This window comes from Pithys albifrons, chromosome 2 (genome assembly GCF_047495875.1).
Source record: "Pithys albifrons albifrons isolate INPA30051 chromosome 2, PitAlb_v1, whole genome shotgun sequence".
NCBI classification, from domain to species: Eukaryota; Metazoa; Chordata; class Aves; order Passeriformes; family Thamnophilidae; genus Pithys; species Pithys albifrons.
Window position 1 is genome coordinate 116,430,541 of NC_092459.1, and position 23,680 is coordinate 116,454,220.

Sequence of the window (23,680 nt, forward strand, 5' to 3'; positions counted from 1 at the left end):
GGCATAGGAGTTGAACACAGTGGTATTTAAAATCTCTTTGGGCATATATTTAAAAATGTTTCTTGACTTGGTAACAGTCTTGCATTGTTCAAGGTTTTCTGGAGCAACATTGTTGCAAAGAACTGGCCTGCTAAAACGGGTCTTTCTGGAAGTCTGGAAATCACCAGGGACTCTTCCAAGGTGCTAAAAAATAAAGAACAAAAAACAAAGTTATCCAGTGCTGAGGATATAAATCTACTAACATGTATTCCTGAAAATCTTACTATGATGAATTTAAATGGATTAAATTTGGGACCCTTTCACCTATCTTTTGAATCTTCTAAGTGCATTGTGTGCCTGATGCTCGGGCAAATCATCCCTCCCAAGCTAAAGGAACCAGATTTAGCAGCAGATGAAAACTTTTCTGTTGTTTTCTTTTCTAAGTCACCTATCCTTTTGTAAAACAGGTGTTTTCCCTCTCAAAGTTGTCTTAATTAGGCAGAAAGCTGTTTTCTTTCTCTGTTTAGGCAAAAATTGACTCTTAGCAGGTCTTGAGTGTTGCTTAGCCTCAGTGACATGCCAAGGCCTAACGCTTACTGAAAAACATACAACAAAGTGCAAAGTTTAAGTTTTGCTCCTCAGGCTTCTCCAAAGGCAGTGGGTATGAGGTGCTGGCAGCACCCACCCCGAGAAGAGAGGCAGGATTTTATCTCAACGCAGTGTGAGAGGGCACAAGAGTTTTTATGACCCTCAGCGTTCTGTGGTGGGAAACAGTGTATGATTCCTTAAAAAGAACACAAATAGAGGCAGAAGTCACCCCTTGCCTTGGGTGGCACAGCCAGCTGACTGCCACGGGCATTGCCTAATAGTTATCCTTACTTAACGATTACTCCTCACTTAATCCTGGGCGCATGTGCCCCCAGCATGTGCTAAGCTCCGGCCCTGCTCCAGGGAAGCCGCACTCCTCAGCGCTCTGGAAAAGCTGCTTTTTAAAGCAGCAGGAGCATTTTCTCCTGTGGGAGAAGCCGGAGCCACCACCAGGGGTTCTGTGGGGCTACTCCCCCGGGGTTCTGTGGGGAGCTGCTCCCCAGGGATCTGTGGGGCTGACCCTCGGGGTTCTGTGGGGAGCTGCCCCTCGGGGGTTCAGTGGGGCTGGCCCTCAGGGTTCTGTGGGGCTGGCCCTCAACAGCTCTGGAAGACGCTGGGGTGGGTGTGTGTGGGCGGGGATGTCTCTCCCTCACGATCTCCGGCCCGCGCTTCGTCCGCCCTCCCCTCAGGTGCGCTTTTCTCCCCTCAGGTGGTCTTCTCCCTTCTCAGGTGCGCTTCTCTCCCCTCACGGTCTGGCCCCTCGCGCGCTCCTCCCCTCAGGCGCTTCCCGCCTCAGGCGCGCCCCGCCCCTCCCGCCCCGTGCCCTTCCTGCGCATGCGCGGCCACAGCGTAGGCGGGGCCTGGCGTTCGAACGGCGGTGGCGGGCGGGAGAACATGGCGGGGTCTCAGGCTCTGCTGCGGCAATTCCCGCTGCTGCTGCCTCAGAACCGCCGCGGAACCGCCTACGAGGGCTTCGTCACCGCCCAGGTACCGCGGCCCCGGGGCAGGGGTGGGCCGGGGGGCGCTTCCCGCCGGGCCGGGCCTGGTGGCCGCCCGGCCAAACCAGGGGGAGTGTGGGTCTGGGAATGCTTTGAGCCTGTCGTGAGGGAGACCCCGGGCATGGCTCCCCTCAGGTTCCTCCCAGGCTGTTTGTTGTGCTGCCGAAGGTGGGGAATGTGGGTCTGGGAATGCTTTGAGCCTGTCGTGAGGGAGAGACCCCGGGCATGGCTCCCCTCAGGTGCCTCCCAGGCTGTTTGTTGTGCTGCCGAAGGTGGGGAATGTGGGTCTGGGAATGCTTTGAGCCTGTCGTGAGGGAGGGCCCCGGGCATGGCTCCCCTCAGGTGCCTCCCAGGCTGTTTGTTGTGCTGCCGAAGGTGTTTTGGGGGCAGGTTTAACAGTGCCCGCGGCAAAAGGTGACATAAATGACTGGCTGTGGGTGTTTTGCTGTCACTTGTGAGGCTCCAGCTGAAGCCCTTCGAGGTGTGGGAAAGCATCGGGGGAGAGGGAGCTCTGAGCCCGGCTCTGCTGTCACTGAAATATCACACAGACACAGCTCCGAACAGGTGTATTTTAACAGCTGTGAGACTTTCTTCCTCTGAAAATAAGTAGGAGGCAAACGACATGGGGTGTGTCACACTTGCGTTGTAGTTTTGTGGTCAAAATCCGAGAGGGTTTTGGGTGCCTCTCGTATTCGAGTTTGGCCAGAGGTGTGTCAGGGTGTGTTTGTGTTTGCGTTTCCCCAAGAGCTGCAGCTGGGGGAGGGCTCTGTGTGTTACAGTTCATCCTGGAGTCAGTGGGAAGGGTCAGAACAGGTGTGAGGGTCTGTTCTCAGAGGTGATTTTGTGATGAGTGCTAAGGCTGTAATGTCTGAGGGCTTATATTCCTAATTTAGGCTTACAATGAACATCAACTGTGGAAGCAACTGGTGTTGCTGTGAGTGGGCTCTGTTTGGCTCTGAAACAGGGACTTTGTTATTTCTCAGGACCATAACAGAAAAACTGAGGTTGAAAGGAACCTCTGGAGTTCCCTGGAGCTCAAGACCATTTGCAATCAGGTCGTGAATATCTCCAGGCTTGGAGGCTGTGCAACCACTTGGATGGCCTGGTCTAGTCCTTGATCCCCCTCACTCAGGTTTTTCATTGCATTTAGGTGAAATTTACTGTGTTTCAGCTGGTACCCATCACCTTTTATCCTGCCTATGTGTGTCATTCAGATCTGGCTGTACTTTTTTCAATCCTCCATCAGGTATTTACACACTGGCAAGATTCTTTCCTGATCCTTGTTTCTCCAGGCTAACCAGTCCCAGCTCCCTCAGGCTCCCCTGCTATGGGAGGTGCTTTGAGCTCTAAATCACATTTGTAGCTCCTCACAGGATTCCCTCCAGCATGTCCAAACCTTTTCTGGGCAGGGGACCCAGCTTTCCATACCTCAAAGTGTGCTGAGCTGGAACAGGATCTGGAATTAAAGTTTGGAGGTGATTTATCTGCCCTCTTTGCTTCAGGGAGGAGCTAAAGCTGCTGACAAACCTCCTTTATTTCAGTTTTATTTTGGTCATCCCTTAAGAAAGTAGAAGGAGGATCTCAAAAGGGACTGGAAACACAAGTAGGTGGCCTTTAGGAGCTGCCCTGTATGGAAAAAGAATTGCATTTATGTACTTGAGACTGTTTATGTTTAGTTTCTAAAACCTTGCTGAAATGTGCTGTGGATCAGTGCCCAAGGTTCTTTGATGACATGAGTTTATTTTGTCTTTTGATTGAGTTGAAGACACTTTCATGTACTGCAGCATGACTTGGATTAAATTACGTTTTTGTGAGTTTGTCCCATTTGGATAATGTTTATCTTTCTTCTGAAAGGTGTTATTTTTGTTTTATGTGTGAGGTACTGAAGAGTTTTTACTGAAAATCGTGAGTTAACCATCAAGAGAATTTCAACTTCAGAATTAAAGTCAGCATTATTTGTACCTGTCATTCATGCTGCTTTTTATCCCTAAATAAAGAAATTCTGAATAAAATTCCTGAAAACCAGATAAGACAAAATTTCTTTTTTAGAAGCTGATCTGTTGGGGAACACTTCCCACAAACATCTGATATTTTTCTTTGCTGACCTTCCTATTAACTGTTTCTTTTCAAGGGTAGAGACTTCCACCTCAGGGTACTGTTACCAGAGGATTTGCAAATGAAAAATGCAAGGTGAGAAAGTTTTAGGAGAGCAGTTTTTAAGTGTGATGTAACAAAGTTTATTTTGATAGAAGCAACGATGGACATGAATACAAATCAGTCTTTCCTCCAATGTCAGTGTTATTAATTAATTCCTACTGGTTTCAACTTAACTTTGCCACAAAATTGAATGGCATCAGTGTTACTAAATGCTGACAATAAGCATTGCCCGTATCAAAATATTTTGTTGTTAATTAACTTTGAAACCTGTTGTAATTAATTGGTTGTGTTTACATATAAAGCAATCTACTTGGGAAAAATGTTCAAATAAATTATTTATGTCACAATTTGGGAAACAGAAAATTCAGTGCAAAACTGTATTTTTAAGGGATTATTTACTTGGTGGAGTTTTCTCTGTCCTGTTTGTGTGTGTTAATTTACATCACCCACCTTTTCTTTAAAAGCTCTGTTCTTATTACCGTGTTTATCCCAGCAACGTGCAGGAAGTGTGGTGGGAGGGGATAATCCACATGGATGGTTTAGCCTTTGGCTTTGTATTCCAGACCTGTGCCTGGGGCAGCTCCCTCTGCCCTGGGAGCACATGTGGATTCCACAGCTTTATTACAGTCTAGGCTGGGTAATTAAAACTGCATTCCAGGTAACTCTGACATTTTCAGGTTATCACTGTTAAATATTAGTATGTTTTATGAAGGCACAGGAGCTTGCAAGAATTATGTTGTTGTCTTCAGCAAAGAACAGGCTTTTGCAGGAAAATGCTTAATTTTTAATGGGCTTTGGGACAGTGACATTTGGAAGTTTTAAGTGACTTTGAACAAGAAACTCAGAGCAGTTTTGAAGTATTGTTTACTTCTTTTGTTTTTTTTTGAAGAGAACTGTTGTGCTGGCGTGTGTAGAAGGCTTTCTCTCTTTTAAAGTCATGTACTGTGATTTAAAGTGTATCCACACTGCTGTTTGTGTAGGGTAGAGTGCAGCTGGAGGCTGAGGAAGACCCTGGGTGGATATCGGCACATTTTAAAGCAGGTACACGAGTTTGAAACCATTTCTTTCCAATATATATTCTTAAAAACATATTTATAATAATTCTGAAGAGGCTCATACACCTATTCTAAAAGTGTTAAAGAATCCTCCTTTCATTGTGTATCCAAGACTTATTTTCAAGTGCCTGAGGATTTACAGTTAGATCTAAAGGGACATGGATAGAATTTAGTAAATATTTATTTTTATTCAAGCTTTATTCTTTTTTGAAGGTTGAGCTAGATCAATTTTTAATAAATGAATACTGACACTTTACTGGACTTTTCCTTTAATCTCTCAATTAGAAACAGCTTTTGTCTTTTTTATATTTTTTACAAGTTGTTCATTATGCAAAGAAGATAATTCACATTAATTACTGATAGGCCTGAATCATTCTGTGTTGTGGACAGTCAAGGGATCTAAATCAAACCTCTCTATCCAAAAGAAGCTTTGGAGTGAGGACACAAGAGCGCTTCAGTCAGGGGGAATGTTTTGTTTCTAAGAAGGCACCTTTGCCACCTGTGGTGGTTGAGACTGCATCTCATCACATGGTCCTCACAAACTATAAATGTGTTGTCACAGAATGTGACAAAGGGGCTGGTTCATTTTCACTAAAGTTTCCTGTGCTCTGAGACTTCTCTTCTGTAATTGGAACATTTAAACATGGTGTATGGTTGGTCTTTGTTATGTTTGGTTTGACAATCCTACAAAACAGTGGGACTGACCCACTAGAAATTTGGAGCTGAAGAAAATGAACCCATGCTGTGTTTCCTGCAGAGGCTGCACAGCTGCCCAGACCTCGTCAGCTTTATGGTGGAGCTGAAAACTGTCCTGGTGAGTGACAATCCACAGGTGGGAGATGGGATGTTCTAAGAGCTTGGGGATTCACTTTGGTTTTACAGGTTACTGTTCAAGAGATTTATGGCTGGGGTTTTAAGGAAAGATGATTTTGTATATGCTGTTCATGTAATATTTGTATAAATATAATTTAGGATTTAGGTGACACTACTATTGGGAATTTGGAGTTTTCTAGAAAAGTTGAAACCTCAGCAAGGAATCTCAGTATTGAGCCAATCCCTGGTATTGTCCAGCTGGTAGAGCAGGCCTGTAATCACACAAAGGGTTGTACACTCAGTGGTTTGCTGAAAGTGCTTTCACCTCTGGGACAACCAATAAATGCAGAGAGGCTTTTGTTTATTGTTCAGAGGCTGCTGTTGGTTCTATTTTTTAAAAATTTCCCAAGTCTGGGATTGAAGAGTAGCCAAATCCTTAGTTAACAACATGAAACAGACAATTCCTGTCTGTTGGTAAAACATGAACATTCTTGGTCAAGAATTCTTCATCCAACCTGCTTAACTTTGGGCTTAAAACACAGGAAGTATTTTTCAAAATAATCACAGAAGTACCTCTTGGTGCTCTGCTGTACTATGCTTGGAATAGGAATGGGGAGGAATGTTTGTTTTGGAACATTTCACAGTAGTTCTTCCAATCTATTTGCCTGGATACACAAGGACTTAGAAAATGAGAATGCAGTGAAACAATAATTCATGGAAAACCAAAACAGTGAATCCTCAGTGCAGAGTGAAAACACAGTGTGGGAGAACTGGGCAGAAATTATTGTTAAACTTGTTTTATTATAAATTACCTTTTTATTTAAATTTATTTTATTTTATATTATTAATAATTTTATTCTCCATTTCACAAATTTATTTCTCCTGGAAGCAGAATTTTAATTTAAGAACACTTTTAAAGGACAAATAGCACAACACAAGCATGAAACATGATTTGGTTTTATTTTCCTCAGTAACATGGGATTACCTTGGTGATGAAAACTTCTTTTTGAGACATTGCAACTTACTTGATGAGTGTCTGTGCCAAAACTTATTCTTTGGGATCCTGTGATGTTAAAACTGAGAAACTGATTTTGTTTTCTGATTGCTCCATTAAGTTTATATGTGTAATATGTGGGATTTCATAGATGTATCTTCTTTTGTGGCTGTGGAGCCCAGGAGGCAGCTGTGGGCTCAATAGAACCTTCTTTTCAAATGTTCTTTCAGTTGAGATGCTTGACTTCAAATTTATTAGCTGAAAAAGAGGCACATTTGATATTTGCATCTGAAGACTATGCTGTCAACATCTGTGGGGTTTTTTTAATTGCAGATATTTTCCTTACCAGTATCTGAAGTAATTTCCCCAACATTCTCTTTGTCTGCTTTAGCTGGAGGCTGTAACAAAACAAACACAGTGTACAGTTAATTTTACATAAGCTTAATATTTTTGGTTGAATTGCAAAAATCACGTGGCTAAATAGATGCAAAAATATTGAAACCACTCTTAATGGTGTTTTTAATGTTCTTTTTAACAGGAAATTGCTTTGAAGAACAAACCAGACCTGCACATAGCACGTCCACCTGAGTACTACTCCTGTCTTGTCAGAGATCTGGAAATCCTGGGCTGGAACAAGTATGTTTGTGTCATTTCCTAACAAACAGTATCTTCAGAGTATCCTTTCCTCTCCTGTGTTTGTGTGTTGAACTTATCAAATGCACTTGTTCTGTTAATTTACCCTGTTCAGGAATTGATTTTGCTTTAAAAACTCTGCTGCTTTGCTTTTAAATTCAAGTGCCCCACAAACCTGCATCAGCTGAGGGTGTATTTTCTGTCTCAAATAACTGAGCTGAAAGGTGAGATGCTACTGCTAAGAAATCAATTCTTCTTGACCTACAAACTACTGATATAATAAATATATTTACTGTTAGTATTTACAGTTCTTTTTTTTCCTTTTTTTTCCTGCTTTGTAGAGCTTTTTTTTGACTATTCCTACAGGCTGTGGTTGATCATTGTGTACCTTTATTCTTTTGTAAAAACAATTCATGCATTGTTTAAAACTAGAATAATTAAGAAATAGTTCTATCTTGCTCTCCATAACACAAGGATCTCCTTAGACAAAAAAATAACAGAGAAAGGTAAATTAACCAAAAAAACATGAGTGGAGGGGAAAACTTGGAATGCTGAAAATCCAAATCTTCATAGGAATATTCACAGTAACATTTACTCTCAGGTGAGCTCACAGAACAAATACAATTTTAGCCCTCTGCAGAGGTAATAAGGTTTTGTTCTCCTCAGACCTTCTCTAGAATTGTGAAAGAACACACAGTTGTGATCAAGTCCACAAGGTCCTTGTGGAGATTTTTTCAGAACTCTGCAAAGAAATCGTTTTATGGACTTGAAAGGCTTTAACTGCCATCACGTGTGTCACCACTGGCGAGTCCCCTGATCCTGAGTCTTTTACTCCTCCAGCAGAGAGTCTGGAATGGACTCTCTTCTATCCTTCTGGCATCTCCAGGAGACCTCCCATGGGGCTGAAGAAGGGAGTTGTTTCTGTGTAGGGAGGAATTAAGAAAACGTATTTGAAAACATCTTTTAGTAATATGCAATTAATCTCCTTCAAGGATTAAGAAGGAAGATTTTCTAAGGTGTTGAAGAGTTCTGAGTGAGAAGCCACTTTTTTCAGTAAAACAATAGTTAAAACAAAGCCTGTATTTGTGCTTTTCCATGAGACAAATCTGCTTTCACCTTAGTCTTGTGTGGTAATTTAACTTTAACAAGTGTATATTTTGCTAAATGAAGTAAAGAAGCCTTAGGTGTAAGACTAGTTTTGAGTTTTCCCACCTGATTTCTATATAGATAACTAACCTGTGACTAACATGCAGCAGGAATTTTCTTTGTCACTCAAAGACTTAAAACATCCTTGTTAAATCAGCTGCAGTTTTTTCATTGTTGTGTGTAGTTGTGCCAGACTCTACTCAAATTTCACAGACTCAGGCCTGAGAATATTAGTTAAGATTTCTTAAACAAATCTTAACTGGAATGGGAAATAAATTTTCAATTGTGCTTGCTTTCCCAAAATGGAAGAAAACTCCTCTTATAACCCTCATGGGGATCCAAAAAGGTTACCAGAATCTCCTGAGTCCATGATGTGGGCCACAGTCTCTCAATTCTCAAACTTTTCTGCTTCATGTTTTTCCTTTTTTTTTTCTTCATAGAAAATATCTTCTCTTTCTTTCTCTGTTTCCAAGAGAATTCTGTGTGGTCACATGCTCTCACTCATTTGTGTGACCTGCTAAAATACAGAACTTCAGAGATTTTCCTCAGGTTTTCCATTTTTTATGCTCATTCCATTTTTTTGGGTGTGATAAAGTGATGGAACCTACAGAGTCATAGAAGGTTGTGTAACTGAAATATCACATAACTCCTTATGTGTTGATACAATCCTGTGAGGAAGTTTATGGGACACTTCCAGCATTGTCCAGCTTTCTGCAGTACTGTGACACTGGAGTTCTGAAACTATAAATATGTTAAAAATTGGAAAATGGACATAAATAATTGATCAGCAACAATTACTAGTGCTCTTAGCACCTTTCCCAAATGCTTTTTTGAGTTTGTCTACTGTCAATAAAACTGAATTTGAAGGTTATTTACAAATATGATTAAACATTGTCACTATATTTCAATATGTTTTAGATATATATATGTGCATACAGGTCTAGATCTATTTACTCTAGAGGCTGTCAGGTTGCTAATCTAATTAGGAAAGTACTGAACCCTTAAGAATTTCAGAAACACATTTTAGGATATGTCTGTCCCTTGCTAGCTAAGAAATAAAACATATTTTTAATCTGGCTTCCTCCCACCTGATACAGAGTAAAGAACTGCAAAGATGTTTGATTTTAAACTAAAATAATCCATACTTCTCCTATAAGTAAAGAATAGAGTGGGCCAAACAAGATGAGTGTCAGGAGAGATGATTTAAAATCCCAAACCCCTTGAGAGCATCCCTTTAATTTTCCTGTTCTTTGGGGTGGAGCCCCCAGGGCCGGAGGCACCAGCTGGGCCCTGTCTGGGCCCTGCTCTGTGTGTGAGTTCCCTGCAGTGACCATGCCCTGCCCCTCTGCTGGGGTAAAAATTCTTATCTTTCTCCAGCTCTGATTCAGTCTTGAGGTAAAGTTGGAGCAAAGTGGCAGTAATGATTTTTTTTTCCCAATTAGAGGAACAATGTTCCAATTCTTTTTAAATACATCAAGTTTAATTGACTTCAGTTGAATTACACTTCTATCAAGACTTGTCTTTCTTTCAACTCAAACACAGAAATCTGCAGGACTCTTTAATACTGCATTAATCAGCATTAAACATGAAATAATTTCTGTCTTTCCCTTCTTATTACCACTATTGCTTTTTCCATCTGGATTTCTCAGTCCCCTCATTTTGAGGCTGTTTCATTTCTGTACGTGCCTTCTCTTCAGTTCCTTCTAGGGATGTGCTCACCCTTTGCTGTACATCTGCTCTTTCTGTACAGGCTCCTACAGCTCCTTTCCAGTTTCACTTGTGAGAACTGTGTGACATTTATAATATGTAATGGCTTAAAAAAATAAGTGTTACTTAGGCCAGCAAGGGCTGCTCTCTCTGAACTCTCACAGGCCTTTCCATCAGCCTGGGTGATAAGTTGTGCAATTACCTTGGGCTGCTTTTTATCTTTACATGAGAATGACACAGTGAAAATGCCAGAATAGCCACATGCCCAGTTAATGGTAAATATATGGAGAAGTCTGAACTTTTGGGGCAGTTGTTGAGCTACTGAGCAGAATCCATTTCTGGAGAACAATGTATTTTACATTGTCCATCTCCATTGTGGGGGGAGGCACAATCAGTGACATCCTAAGCCAAGTGTCAGGGATTATTTACATTTAGTACCTGCCTGCTGCTTGCTGGGGTGCATGAGCACAATGTAAAGCTGCCATGAAATGAAGGCAAATCATCACAAATCACTCATTTCGTACCTGTTTGGGCACCACTTCCTGAAGAAAATCCCTTTCAGAATATGAACCAGTGCCCACTGAATTCCCCACAATAACAGTACTGATAATAAAGGAGAACTCCATTAAGGAGAAAAGCAAATCAAGAGCATCAAAGTCTCCTAGAGAAGGAATTGCAGAAGTGGATCCAAGATGTGGCAGGAGGTTTAAGGAGGTGACAGGAGCACAGTGTGTGTGGCAGAGGTGCCAGCCCTGCCCCACCCTGTGAGTGACCAGAGGGGTGACTGCATTAAACCCCAGCAGTAACCTGGGCCAGCACCACTGGCTGGGGCTGGCAGGGAGGGCTTCCCCAGGGCAGTATTTGTGACAGACTCACCAGGGCATTGCACACCCTCAAACTGCACGTTCTGCAGGGCCCTGAGGTGTCTTCTCCCTTGCAGAGTTGCATATGTGGACACTGGGCTTACCACAGTCAAGTTACGAGCTGAAGACTCTTGTGGGCGACAGCATCTCATCACTCTCAAGTTCAATGCAAAGGTAAATTTGTGTGGGAGAAACACCTTCAGGCTTCCCTGAAATCAATGGATTTTCTTAATTCTTAAGGATTTTGGAGAGTCGGTTTATTTGTTATGTGTATGTTCTCCAAAGTAAGGGCTGAGAATTTTTTTTGTAGAGAGTTTTCAGACTTTAACTATATTTAAAATTAATGTTGCAGTGGGGTTATCTGTCAGATGCAATTGTGCATCCCATGGAAAACACTTTCTGGTATTGCAATCATTTTGTGGATTACAGACAAAGCCATCTGGGAGGGCTTTCCTTCAGTATCATCCATGCAGAGACTGTGCACAGAACAGGAATTAGAGGATGGTGGGTTGTTTATTGGCAAGTCTTGCTGTTAAAGCTATAGATATAATGATTTATGAAAAACTGACTACAGAATTCAGTCAGGAAAATGATTTCTCTCTAGTCTGAATAATTGTCTAATTTTGACAATTGCAAAGCAAGTCCATGGTGCATGCAGAAACAAAGATTTTAATTCTTCCTGGTACTTAGCACTGCACTGAAATTGCAACATTTCTTCACAGAATGTCTCTTTTCAAGGCATAAATCTCTCATCAGAGACTGTGAAAATCCAGGCTGTGTGGTGACAACTGCATGGCAATAGCTGTTGTCTGTCCTCAGAAAATCAGTCCAGGGGAAAAGGGGAATCCAAAAGTGTCTGAACATTGTTGTCTGTACTATCCCTGGTACATCATCTTGGAGGCACTGTGTCCACTAACACAGTATTGTAAGAGTAATTCACTCTCCCAGGCATCCTGTGTTCCTTTCCAGAGCAGGAGTTTTTAGTCTTACATAAGGTGAGCTAATTTTGCCTTAGAGGGGGGAAAAGGAGCCTATGGAAAAGGTGCTGTTTGGGAATTCAGGGTTGTTCAAGTGGATTTTTAAAAAGGGCAAAATTATCCTGCATGCTCAGAATAATGAATGCATAACTAATTGGCTAGTCAGTCCATTATTAAATACACTGAAGGAAGAAAATCATGGGGAAGTACAATTATGGTTTGTTTAATGTGCAAGGAGAGTAACCAGACTGTGCTGTTTTGTTTGTGGGGGAGCTGCTCTCCCACCCTTGGTGTGGCACTGGGAATGAGGTGCAGCTGCTGCTGCCCCCAAGGTTTGCTTGCTCTTATGACAACAGACGTGAAGTATTTTAACGATTTGGAAGTATAAAAGTGCAGAAAAACGACCGTGCAATGCTCCTGTTTACCACACAGCTGCCATGGCCCAACAGTGGCACCTGTGCTGGTCCTGCTCAGCCTTCCCTTGTCCCTGTCCTCAGGGGGAATGGAGAGTCCCATGTCCTGTCCTTGTAAAAACCTGTGTTTTCTTTAATGTAATGAAATACCTGGATTCTCCTCATAGCAGAAGAAAGCACCATGGAACAACTAAGGATATCTGTAATAGAAAGGCCAGGTTATCTGACTTGTCTGTTTCCACAAGTAATCATCCATCTCTTTTCTCTTGTTTTATTTTTGTTTTGTTTTCAGCTGTTAGGAGGGAGAATCGATTGCTTGTCCTTTTTAAACCACCTCTGGCATTTAAACTTGCCAGAAGAAATTTGTGTGTGAAACGTGGTTTTGGTGGCACAGGGCTTTGATTTTCCTTCATGCACATGTTAACACATTGGAAAAGGCTTTGCTGAAATATTTTTGGAGGGTATTTCTCTTGATCCCCTGCTTTAAGGAAGGTGTGGTTATTTTTGTTGTGCTGTCTCTGATTAAGGTCAGTGTGGGAGCATTTCGGATCCCAAGGGCATCCAAACAGGCCACTGCAAGGATTTGCATGTCATGTAGTAATTAAGACACCCTGGTAATTATCTGACTGATTTGGCAAAGGTTCTGAAAATGCCTTTTCTAGATAAAGTTAGCTGAGTGCTCAAAAACCCAGTATAAGTATTTTGTTTAATAATTGCTTAAATTGTTGTAAAGAACAGTAGGGTGATTTCTGACATGTACATTTAATTGTAACTAATAACCTGATATGTCATTGATATGCTCTGATTGGAGTTATCAAATCTTTTATAACTTCAGGGTTTAAATACAGCTTTTTCCTTTTTTTTCCTCAGATACAATTTAATTTAGACTGAGAGGTTGTTTTAATTTTATGTGTGTGTTCACTGATCTCTTTCTACATAGTTTTGTACTTAGATTATTTCCAGTTTCCATCAAAAACCCCAAACATGTTGTCCATCAGAGGAAATAGTTTAGTTTAAATGGAAATTAGTTGTTGACTCGTGCAAGGGTTGTTTGGGCTTTTTAAATTTTCCTATCCCAGTACAGGTAATTGAGGGCAAATTTTTAAAAAGTATTTGATGTTTTTTGAGTATGTGATTTTGACCACTGAGCACAGAAAACTGGGATTCTCCTGCCTTTGCTGAAAGCTGATATATAAAAACATTTACATGTAGATTCCTTCTTTAAGTGGTAATTAACATTCATAACTATTTCTGAAAATGCTTTACATACTGTTTCTTCTCAGAGCCAAGTCCTCAAGATGCTTGAAGTGCTTGTATTTTGTTATCAAATCTGGCAGCTGAGGATCGGTCTGACTTTAAATCACTGAGAAAAAAAAGGCAAGAAAAACCTGTGTTTTCTTTCCCTCCCTCAGTATCCCACCGAACCACCAGATTGCCTTGTGGATTTTCCTGTGCAGTTTGCCATTTCCTGGATGCCACAGGTAACTGCAGCTCTGGGCAGCCTTTGCCAGAACATGGGTTTGGTTTTATCTCCAGCTTTTCTCCCTGTGTGTGTTTGATTTCCATACATGCTCATGCAAATGGCACAATTCTGAACTCTGTGCTCCTTATTGCAGTCTCTTCAGTCTCTTCCTCTCCCTGCCTTCCTTTGCATGTTGTGTGCTGTGCACTCACACTGGCTGGGCTTTTTTTAGCTCTTCATATGGCTGAGATTTCTTTGGAAATTATATTGGGAAAATGAAATGCATGAAAAGTTATTGTCTGCTGGGAAAGAAGCAGCCTCTAAAGTTGACAGACATTAAAAGTCCCCCAGTTGGTTATCCTGGAGAGTTTTCATAACACAGTAAAACTTTTATAATCAGAACAGGAAAGTATTAAATGGAATTTTGATTTCTTAGTTTAACTGACACTGTTACTGTAAAGAACCATGAGCCATTCTCTTTTTTCAGTCTCACATTATTTCATGTACCTTTTTTCCTGAATAGTTCATGTGTACTTTATTAAATGAATTTAAATGTGACCACTTAGATGTAAGTTAGTTTGAATTATCTCTAGAAAATAGTTGATGTTTAATTTCACTTAATTCAGGAAAACAGCTTTTCCATAACTGGTTGCATCTGCTAATTCCAACTCTCCCAAGGATTTCTCCCCAGCAACAGAGCTTATCTTTGGTGCCAAATTTCCTGGCTGGAGGTTGCAGCAGGATGAGTTTAAGCTGGGCATATAATTTTGCCTGCAAAGCTCAAGGTTCTGTTTGTCCCCCTCTAATACTGAGAGCTTGGACAAATAACTGCCACAATCAACCATTGCACATTAAAGATGTGTTTTGTGTCACAGGTAAATTCAGGGTTTGATTCTCTGGTATGGTTGGGAACAGTTTAAATAGACGTTGGTTTTCCCTTAAATTATACTGGAGTCCATAAACTGTGGGCAGGATTTCAAGTGCTGTGTCTGACCTCAAACTTTATACATACTTTTGGCAATCTTATTAATTGTACAGCCTTGCAATTTATGTTGTCTCAAATTAACAACGTTTCAAATATCCCTGACAGCCACTGCTTCTCCCTGTTTACTGTTAGTAATTTTAAAGCTACTGGCAGGACTTGTAATTTAATAAGATGTTCTTGAAGAACATGACATGGAGCAGCCTTTGACAAGTTAAAAACAGGGGTGGATATATTAATATTGGTGCTACAACCAAGGAAAATCCCACGTTAGAAACACGACATTCCTCTGCTTAAAATCTTTTCATGGTTAGAATTACCTGGGGGCTGTTTGAAAACACCAACAGTGGATGTTTGTGTGTAACTGATGTTTTGAAATGCCGAGATACCAATTGCAGCTGCAGAGCCTGCTCTGATCCTGCATCAAATCCTGTGCTGTGCTGGCAGAAGGGCTGGGGCTGTACAGCACGTTGGGAAAACTGACCTTGTCTGTGTGGGTGACACAAACCCAACAAATGGCTCTGCTAATTGTGTAAATGGTGTTTCTTTTCCAAATGTGAGGCAGTCCTTGCAGTGAGCAGCCCTCACACCTGACACAGCACTGGTTAAACTCCCCTGACAGCAGAATTCAGCAGCTTCTCCAGTGGCTGAACATTTTGGTTCCTAAAAAGGGAAAAGAACTTTCTATACCCGTTCTCTAATAAAGTAACATGATGTTTTGATACCCATAAGTCTTAAATTTACTATTTGCTGGTCATCTTTAATGTATAAACTGACAAGGCTTAACTAAAAGGGTATGATTGCACCACTAGAATATAAACTCCTATGAGAGAAAATAGAAACAGATTTCAGGTAATTGATTTTTCCTCCCCCACCCCCTGCATGTGCTGCTGCCTATTTCAGGCTCATGGACTTCAAACTTGAGGGGTTGTTGGGTGGTTGTTTTTTTTCTTCTTTCCCTTTTTTCCCCCCCCTTCCCTATAATAATAGACATGGCTTTATGGCATCCATATTAAAACTGGGTAATTTTCCTTATGGTCCCTGTCTTCCTGCTGGGTTGATAATGTTTTGATGTATTTTTCTTTTGCGCTGATGAGAGGTCTGCTGCTGCTGCTGCTCTGACATATTCATTTGGATGAATAATTATAACTTGCACAATGTCAAGCTGAAGATGGTGGGGTTTTGTGCGTCATGACAAGCCCAGTAGCCAGTGCAGGTGTCTCACAGCATGAGCAGCAACAGCCAGAGCATTCTGGCTCAGAGGAGACGTTTTAGAGTGGTAAGAAATCAGCACCAAGGGCAATGCTGCTGCTGCTGCTCTAAGTGCCAAATAAATGCAGAGTGCTTCTCAATGACAAGTGCAAGAACATCTACTTATTTCCGTTCTCTGCCTTTTCTGAAGAGCCCCAGCAATGTGCTGTCTGCAGTTTTAGCACGAGCTGCAGGCTCAGGGCCCGTGTCCCGCTGCCCTCCCAGCAGGGATGTGCCTCTGCTGACCACTGCCCACCTGGCTGGCTACATGAAGGGCAGCAGAGTGGGGATTAATGACTAATGAGGTCGTGCAGCAGCCAGCAAGGAAACAGCAATCCAAGGTTCACGAGGTACAGGGGGATGAATGAGATTATTCCTCGGTTATTTTCCTGAAAACACGATAAAACGCATCGTAATTGTGCTTTTTCTTGGCAGAGGAGCTTCCCAGGCACCAGCTGTAAATAGGAGGTGGTTGACAAGACACTTTATAAAGATTGTGGTGTATTGCTTTGATTTGTGTTAAGGAGGGAGGAAATTATTGAACTGCTGTTCATGGGAAACAGTTTCCTAACTGATCTAAAGAATCACAAATTATTTAGGGGATACAGGCGATCCCTTTTCCAGCCAACAACTGTTGGCTTTGTTGGACTGCATTTTATTTATGAGTTCATGAAGGGCAAGCAGGTGACTGCACCTGAGTTTAGGCTACCTCACCTTTTCCATTAGGGGGCTTTGCAGTTGTTTTAATTTTGGATAAGCAGAAAAAAATTTAGCCAAAAAAATCTTAGACTAGAGATCATGTTTATATCTTTTTAAAAAAATATTTTATAATCAATTGTGCTGAATTTACCTTAATTAGAACTTTTTTTACTATTGTTTGGTTTTATACTAAATTCATCCAGGATTTGGAGCAAGGACTGGAAGTTTGGGAGAACAGCACCTGTTCAAAGTTGCTGAAAGGCTGCCTGGGTTTTATGGCTGGAGCAGACTCCAGACTTCTCTTTATTATTCCCAGCCTCTGTGGCTCTAGAAATAACATCCAAGGGTAGACAGACCTTTTTCCCATTCCCTCTTATTCCTTTGACTGGGGGAAATGGTGTGTGGGCAGTAGGGTGGAACTTGAGGAACTCTTTGAACAGGAACAAGGTAGAAGAAGGAAGGGATTGGCACAAGATTTCCTGGTAGAAGAGACGGAGTGTCCAGAGGATCCGATTTTCCCTGGACAAGGTCAGTGCTTCCCCTCCTGCCTGAACTGGGGCAGGGACACCCAGTGACAACACAGAAGTGGCTGTGGGGTCACTGCTGGGTGAGGAGCCACCAAAGCTGATGTTTCTGGAGGAACCAGCTTGGCTTTGTAAGAGCTTTGTGGGTGAGGGTGAGCAGCGCTGATAGTCTGAATGATCAGTGTCTTATTTTCCAAAGAATTTTGACGTATTTCACACAAATTCATACTCATTTGTACAAAGGGGACCATGAAACAAAGAGTTTGTGCTGCCTGACATTATTCACAACATCTTGGTGTAGTTTAGGCCAGAGAAAAGCACAGTCAGGCTGTTCTGGCACTGCTGGGCAACAACCAAAAATTAGTTGGTTAATCAAATAAAAAGGAATGTTGGGGTTTTCATGGCTTGCATGCCAAGCAGGTGATGTATTTAAATAGCTATGGATGCATTTATGTATATAGCAGGAGACAGCTGGCAACATCAATGAAGCATGCAAATAAGATCAAATGAACAGTGTGTAAAAAAAAGATTTAACTACCTTTTTAAGGGACATCATTGAAAAATTACAATTAGTATTAAAATTAATTGGATTTTAAAACTTATCTGTGGGTTATAATCCCTTGATGTTTCTTTTTTCTAGTGAAACCCTTTGAATTCCCAGAAGATAAAGATAAAAATGATTATTAGAGGATTTATCTGTATGTGATATAGAAAAATGTAAAAAATCAAAATGGAAAGCAACTGTTGCAAGTACCAGAAAATTATGCTATTAATTTAAGTGTCATCAGAGCACAAAAGATCACATTTCAGGACTGTGTGAAAATTATTAAAATACTGGAAATAATAGTACTTAAGATGAAGATACCATACTCTAAGATGTGGTTAAGTGACTGACACTATTATATCACTTCAGGTATTATAAAAGTAACAAAATGCTTTTAAAGATAATAAGCGTTACAATTGGAGACTGGCAGTGTTCACACTTTTCTGCTTAGCTGCTTCCCTACTTTAATATAATTTAATAACAGCAGGAAAAATGTAGCATTTTATTTCTAAGCTGTGCTGTTTCTCTCTAAAATATCTGTGCACCAAATATGAAAAGTTATTACAGGGAAAAATCCTATTTCTTCCTCTCAGAACACTCAGAGAATTTGCTTCTCTTTGTCCGGGTGAGAAGGAAGAACACAATCACTGCAGATTAAAGGAAACCATTCTCTCTCTATTTTGTTTTATTTGTAGAAAAATACCTCTCTGAGAGCAGAACATTTAATTTGCTTTTTCTTTTGGACCCCAAGATACCAGAAATCTGTCCCTCTGGGCACCAGCAAAGGGTTTCACTTGGCCACCAAGGGGTTTCTGCACTGGCAGGAGCCTTTCCTTGCAAAACAGTTACTTCTTTTTGGATGATTTAAAGGTTTCTTTTGTGTTGCTATCCCATACATTGTCCTGTCTAACAAAAGGTTTTTCTGATTCCCTGTAATCCACTCTCAAATATTGAAATCCCCCAAGTGTAATCCTCTGATTATTAGGTGGTTTCTTGCCTTATTTACTTGGTTCAAAATCTGATGTTAAGCACCTGTTTTTAAACTGCTTGATTTGGAGGTAATTATGATGGCAGGTGATATTTCTTTAAACACTAAACCAGCTCCTTTAGTTCTGTGGGTATTGCTGTGTATTTTTATTGGGTAACACTGTTGTGGTGCTCAGCTCAAGCAGACAAAATATCAGAATGTCAAAGTTAATAATACAATGATGATATTAAGGATAATGATGATTTTACTTTCATTTGTCAGTAGTTTTTTAAAAGTTACAATGTAAATTACTGGCTGTTCCCAGCTTTTTACAAAGGAGTATAAATCACTACCAAAGCCAGGTACGATGTCTGTACAGCACATGTTTGAGCCACCAGGACAAAGTGCTTGTTTGTGCTCAGGGTGCAGCTTTGCTGGTGCTGTTTCAGGCACAAACCCCGTGAAGTTCCATGATTTCTGCTGCCACGATACTCTGGGACACACACACGGATTTTTACCCTCCTTCAATGACCTGCACTCTGGGTTTAAATGTTCTCTCTGGCCGTAGGTGGAAACTATGAAATGTGGTTTCTTTCCTTAGAACTCCCTGGCAGACATTTACAGCCAGTTCCTGGCAGCGCTGGAGTCTCTGAAGCCGTTCTGGGATGCGCTGGATGAGCTGGATGGGCAGACGTGGGTGCTGGAGCCGGAGCATCCCAGCCGGAGTGCCACGGCCCGGAGGATCGCCATAGGTGGGGAACATGCAGGGAGGCAAAGCTCAGGGTGCTGTTGGTTTTATCTCAGCAGTGCTGCTTGTGGGAGTTTGTTCAAGCAAAGACAGCACTTAAAACCAAACACACAACTTATTTTGTGTGTTAAATCTCTCTGCCCTTTGCTGTTTCCAAGCACACTGTTGTTGGCTTGGGCCAGGGGTGCTGTGCAGGGGCCTGACCTTCACCTTTAGATTTCTCTTTTTGACTATAAAAGATAATGATGCATTAATAACTTAGATCTCTACTACCTTTAAACTTTTGCCAAGATTTCCAATGGGTTTTGTCATCTCCCAGGCACTCAGCAATAGGACAAGGGGGCGTGGGCTCAAGCTCTGCCAGGGGAAATTGAAGTTGGAGATCAGAAAAAACTTCTTTCCAGAGAGAGTGCTCAGGCATTGGAATGGGCTGCCCAGAGAGGGGGTGGATTCCCCATCCCTGGAGGTTTTTAAACTGAGATTGGCCGTGGCACTGAGTGCCATGATCTGGTAAAGGGACTGGAGTTGGACCAAGGGTTGGACTTTATGATCTCGGAGGGCTTTTCCAACCCAATCCATTCTGATTCTGTGATCTAGCTTGAGTCTGATGATCCAGAAAGAAGCCCAAGTGTTAGGACTAGTCTAAAAGAAATGCAAGCCTGGCAGGTTTTTTTAATCAGTTGCTATTTTGAACTACAGTCCATTGAAATGTAAATATTTCATATATACTGATATTTTGTACAATTCATTTGGATACCTCCCAACTTTTTATTATTATCATAATGAAACTCAGCCTCATTTAACCAATTTAAAACTGCTTTTAAAAATTTTTCCATTTCCAAATCCTTGGCTGCAAAGCTTCCCCAGGGCCTCACCTGCTTTTTCGTTGCAGGGAACAATGTCTCTGTGAGTGTGGAGGTAGATCCTCGCCACCCAAACATGCTTCCAGAGTGTTATTTCCTCGGAGCAGATCATGGTAAGGCAGCAAACTCCACTTGTTTCCCCTGCAGTCCAAGCTCTGCCTGAAATCTGGGATGTTCACTGGGATGTTGTAATTGTTCTGCCCCTGCTTTGCAGCCGTGGCCCCTCTGAGAACGAAGCTCAACAACAACATGCACTTGTGGTGAGTACCCTCAGGAAACCAGCCTTGAAACTGAAATGGGATTTGCCATTCCTCACGTGGACTTTTCTCTCCCTCCCACAGGGATCCAGAAATCAGTTTATTACAAAACTTGAAAGACATCTTAGAAATTGATTTTCCATCTCGTGCCATGTTGGAAAAAAGTGTAAGTTGCTTCTCTTTAATGATCAGTCGTTATTTTGGAATAAGGGACATTTAAATGGTCACTTTGTAACAGCCAGGGAAAATAAGGGACTTAGAAGAGGGGTAATTGGATTAATATATTGTCACAAGACTTCTGAACGTGAAGCAACAGTTGTCAGAGCTTGTTAACCTCTGATTAGAGGTGCACACTTCCCTGTGGCCTCCACGGCACAGAGGCCATTAATAACAGGCTCCACTATTAGGAGGGAAAGGGGAAGTTCCAGAGTAGCTAATGAGATGTGGAAAATCCCAACATTCTGTTATGGTTGTTGATGACTTCAGTTCTAATTAGGTAGAGCTGCTTGGAGAGGACAAGAGGCCATCCAAATACTGGTGCATTTCAAACAAACTGGGAATTATTTTTTGACAATGCTTGGACACTGGATTCTGAACTTGGCTTTCACTTGTGAAATTTCTCCATTAGGACCTGAGTGAGGGCTTGTGTCTAATGGTGAAATGTAATGACAAATCATAGTGGTTGGTTAACAAAAATGGACCCAAAAGTATGAAAATGGTTGTTGAACTAGATGTGAAATATAACCCAGTAAAATCATGTGCATCTGGGAACCAATGTGGTCCTGTGTTATTATGGCACAGTTTATATCTTAGAGGCCAGAACAGCGATTGTAGCTAAGCAGAAGTGCAGAGAAGCCCGTGTGGTGTGAGAGCAGCTCCCTGTCAGCTCCCTGCAGGGTCCTTACTGCCTGCTGTGTTGCAGGACTTTGCCCAGGACTGTGGGATCTGCTATGCCTACCGCCTGGAGGGCTGCGCTCCCGACCAGGTGTGCGCCGAGCCGCGCTGCGGGCAGCCCTTCCACCGTGCCTGTCTGCAGGAGGTAATGGCTCTGGGAGGCTCTGGGAAACCACCACTGCCTGCTCCAGTCCCACAGGAAGCACAATCCCATCGGGAATAGTGCCACAGTCACTGTGCTTCCGCTTCTCCTCTCGGCCCCGTAAGCTCTTCCCGCTCGTTCAGTGCACTGTGTCAGATGTTCTCCACTGAGCTCTGGTATAAAAAGATGCTCCTTAAATTTGATGTGCATTTTAACCCCCTTCTTTGTGTTGCAGTGGCTACAAACCCTTCCTACCAGCAGGCAGAGTTTTAATGTCATCTTTGGTGAATGTCCCTACTGTAATAAGGTAAGGAAATCCAAGGAATAGGAGTGAACTAAAGTGTGTGTGGGAGCTCAGGAAAAGGCAAGGCTTTGCTTAAAATAGCAAACACAAATTCTATCTTCTCTCCACACACCGGAGTAAAGTGTAAATTTCTGTATATTTAATGCATCAGTGTTTAACTGAAGGCTTTCTGACACAGTGTAAAGACACTCCCCTCCCCACCACTCACAACACCCCAGTCCCAGAGGAACTAAAGATCACACTCTGTTGTATTTTATGATCCTTTTTAATGTTGCTGGAACAAAGGTCCAGTTTAAAAAAAACACACCAAAAGAATCCCAATATATGTAATAGAAAACAGCACAAATAGTTCAGTGCATCCATAACTACTAGTGCAGATCTGGAAGGTTTAAGAGAATGTGCCTGTACAGGGTGTGTACTGACAGGACTATTTAAAAACTTCTTTTTCAAGCCCCTGACACTGAAATATTCAACAAAGAAACTCTGAGGAAAAGCTGTGTGGTGCACCTACACTGAAGACATCTGAACACCATCACAGGAGGTACAAGGACAGCACAATCAGCAGCAGGAGCACCAGGACAGCTGCAGTGTAGGGGTATGTTTGGTCAGTAAATGCCAACCTAAAAACCACAGCCATGGAAGCACGAGTGGTGTCAGGACCAGCCTGGGGTGGCACTGGATGAACTGCAGTGAGGAGGTGATCGTGTTTCATTCTGGGTGCTGAGAATATCCTGTAGGGGTCAAAGGGTGGCACATCTCTTGAAGTGTCTTTCTGCAGAGGGAAAAAGGTACTAATAATAAAGTTAATATTAAAGTGAGAAGTGATTCAGTAAAAACTTCGATATATTTAAATTATCCTGGAGAAAGCAATACAGTTCTTACAGAGTCTTACCTCTGGCACTTGTGGTGTATGGATGTTGTACAGTAAGTGTGTAACATATGGTTAAGATACATAGTCTGTATTTACTGTTTGAAGTCCACAGCTGAAACTTCCCTCTATGTTTGTTTCCAAAAAGTTTTAATATATTCAGTCATTCCTGTGTTGTGGCTAATAAAGGTTTACCCGAGACATGACTCTGGAGTTGGATTTGCTGCTTTGATTTGTGTAAGTTTTCCATGTCACAGTGAAGCTGAACTCCTGCCCTACCCCAGCCAGCACCAATGTGCCAGCAGGGCTTGTTCCCCCTGGACAGCGTGGTGGCTGTTGGGTTTCAGGTCTCCAGCAGCAATGCCATCCTCGGGCACTCTCCACCCTTCCATTTCTCAGTTACCAAGACCTGACTGTCTATTCCACTGTCCCTTACAACAAGGGACAACCTTCAGCTTTGGTTTCCTGGACAGCTTTCCTTTACCAAGCTCCTGAATTATGTGAGAGGAATTCTGCTAAAGGAAACTAATAGAATCCTGCCTTTTTTTTTTTTATTTCTCCAAGTTTCTCATTTGAATCTGACTTTTCAGACTCTGTCTCCCCTGCTGGCAGCCAGAAAGTCTCCAGAAATGGTTCTGCTCACCACTGTGCTGCCTGGTGCTCTCAGGTACAGCTGTGCTTTTTCTGCTTCCCTCTCCCAGCTTGTACCGGAGTCTCCAGGCAGTGATGGTCAGACTGCTTGAAGCAAAGAATTGGGGATTAATAACAGCTACCTTTCAAGTTTCCCTTTTGTACCTGTTAGAAACTGTCCTCATTTTTATATGGGAGTAAAACAGGGTGGAATCCCTTCCC

General features: G+C 42.0%; 2 protein-coding genes across 4 annotated transcripts in view; one reads left to right on the forward strand and one right to left on the reverse strand.

The window, feature by feature from the left end:
- The first annotated feature begins 1,435 nt into the window (after positions 1-1,435).
- Positions 1,436-23,034, forward strand: FANCL (FA complementation group L). The gene is made up of 14 exons (XM_071582210.1): positions 1,436-1,554; positions 3,697-3,755; positions 4,703-4,763; positions 5,535-5,591; positions 7,123-7,220; positions 11,011-11,107; positions 13,736-13,804; positions 19,354-19,504; positions 20,393-20,476; positions 20,578-20,623; positions 20,705-20,786; positions 21,543-21,659; positions 21,892-21,963; positions 22,412-23,034. The coding sequence occupies exons 1-14, from the start codon at positions 1,462-1,464 to the stop codon at positions 22,445-22,447; spliced, it is 1,122 nt and encodes a 373-aa protein (XP_071438311.1). The 5' UTR covers positions 1,436-1,461; the 3' UTR covers positions 22,448-23,034.
- The window catches only part of VRK2 (VRK serine/threonine kinase 2), a 36,785-nt gene continuing 35,317 nt past the window's right edge, over positions 22,213-23,680 (reverse strand). For all 3 annotated transcript variants that reach the window (XM_071582209.1, XM_071582208.1, XM_071582207.1), the window contains one exon: positions 22,213-22,732. In XM_071582209.1, coding sequence (XP_071438310.1) covers positions 22,493-22,732 — 240 coding nt within the window. In that variant the 3' untranslated portion in view covers positions 22,213-22,492. The remainder of the gene's footprint in view (positions 22,733-23,680) is intronic.

Excerpts from the sequence above, each read along its gene's own strand:
- FANCL (XM_071582210.1), top strand. The coding sequence starts at position 1,462 with ATGGCGGGGTCTCAGGCTCTGCTGCGGCAATTCCCGCTGCTGCTGCCT. Across the intron at positions 11,108-13,735 it reads CTCTCAAGTTCAATGCAAAG|TATCCCACCGAACCACCAGA; the intron begins GTAAATTTGTGT and ends TCCCTCCCTCAG. Across the intron at positions 21,660-21,891 it reads ACCGTGCCTGTCTGCAGGAG|TGGCTACAAACCCTTCCTAC; the intron begins GTAATGGCTCTG and ends TTTGTGTTGCAG.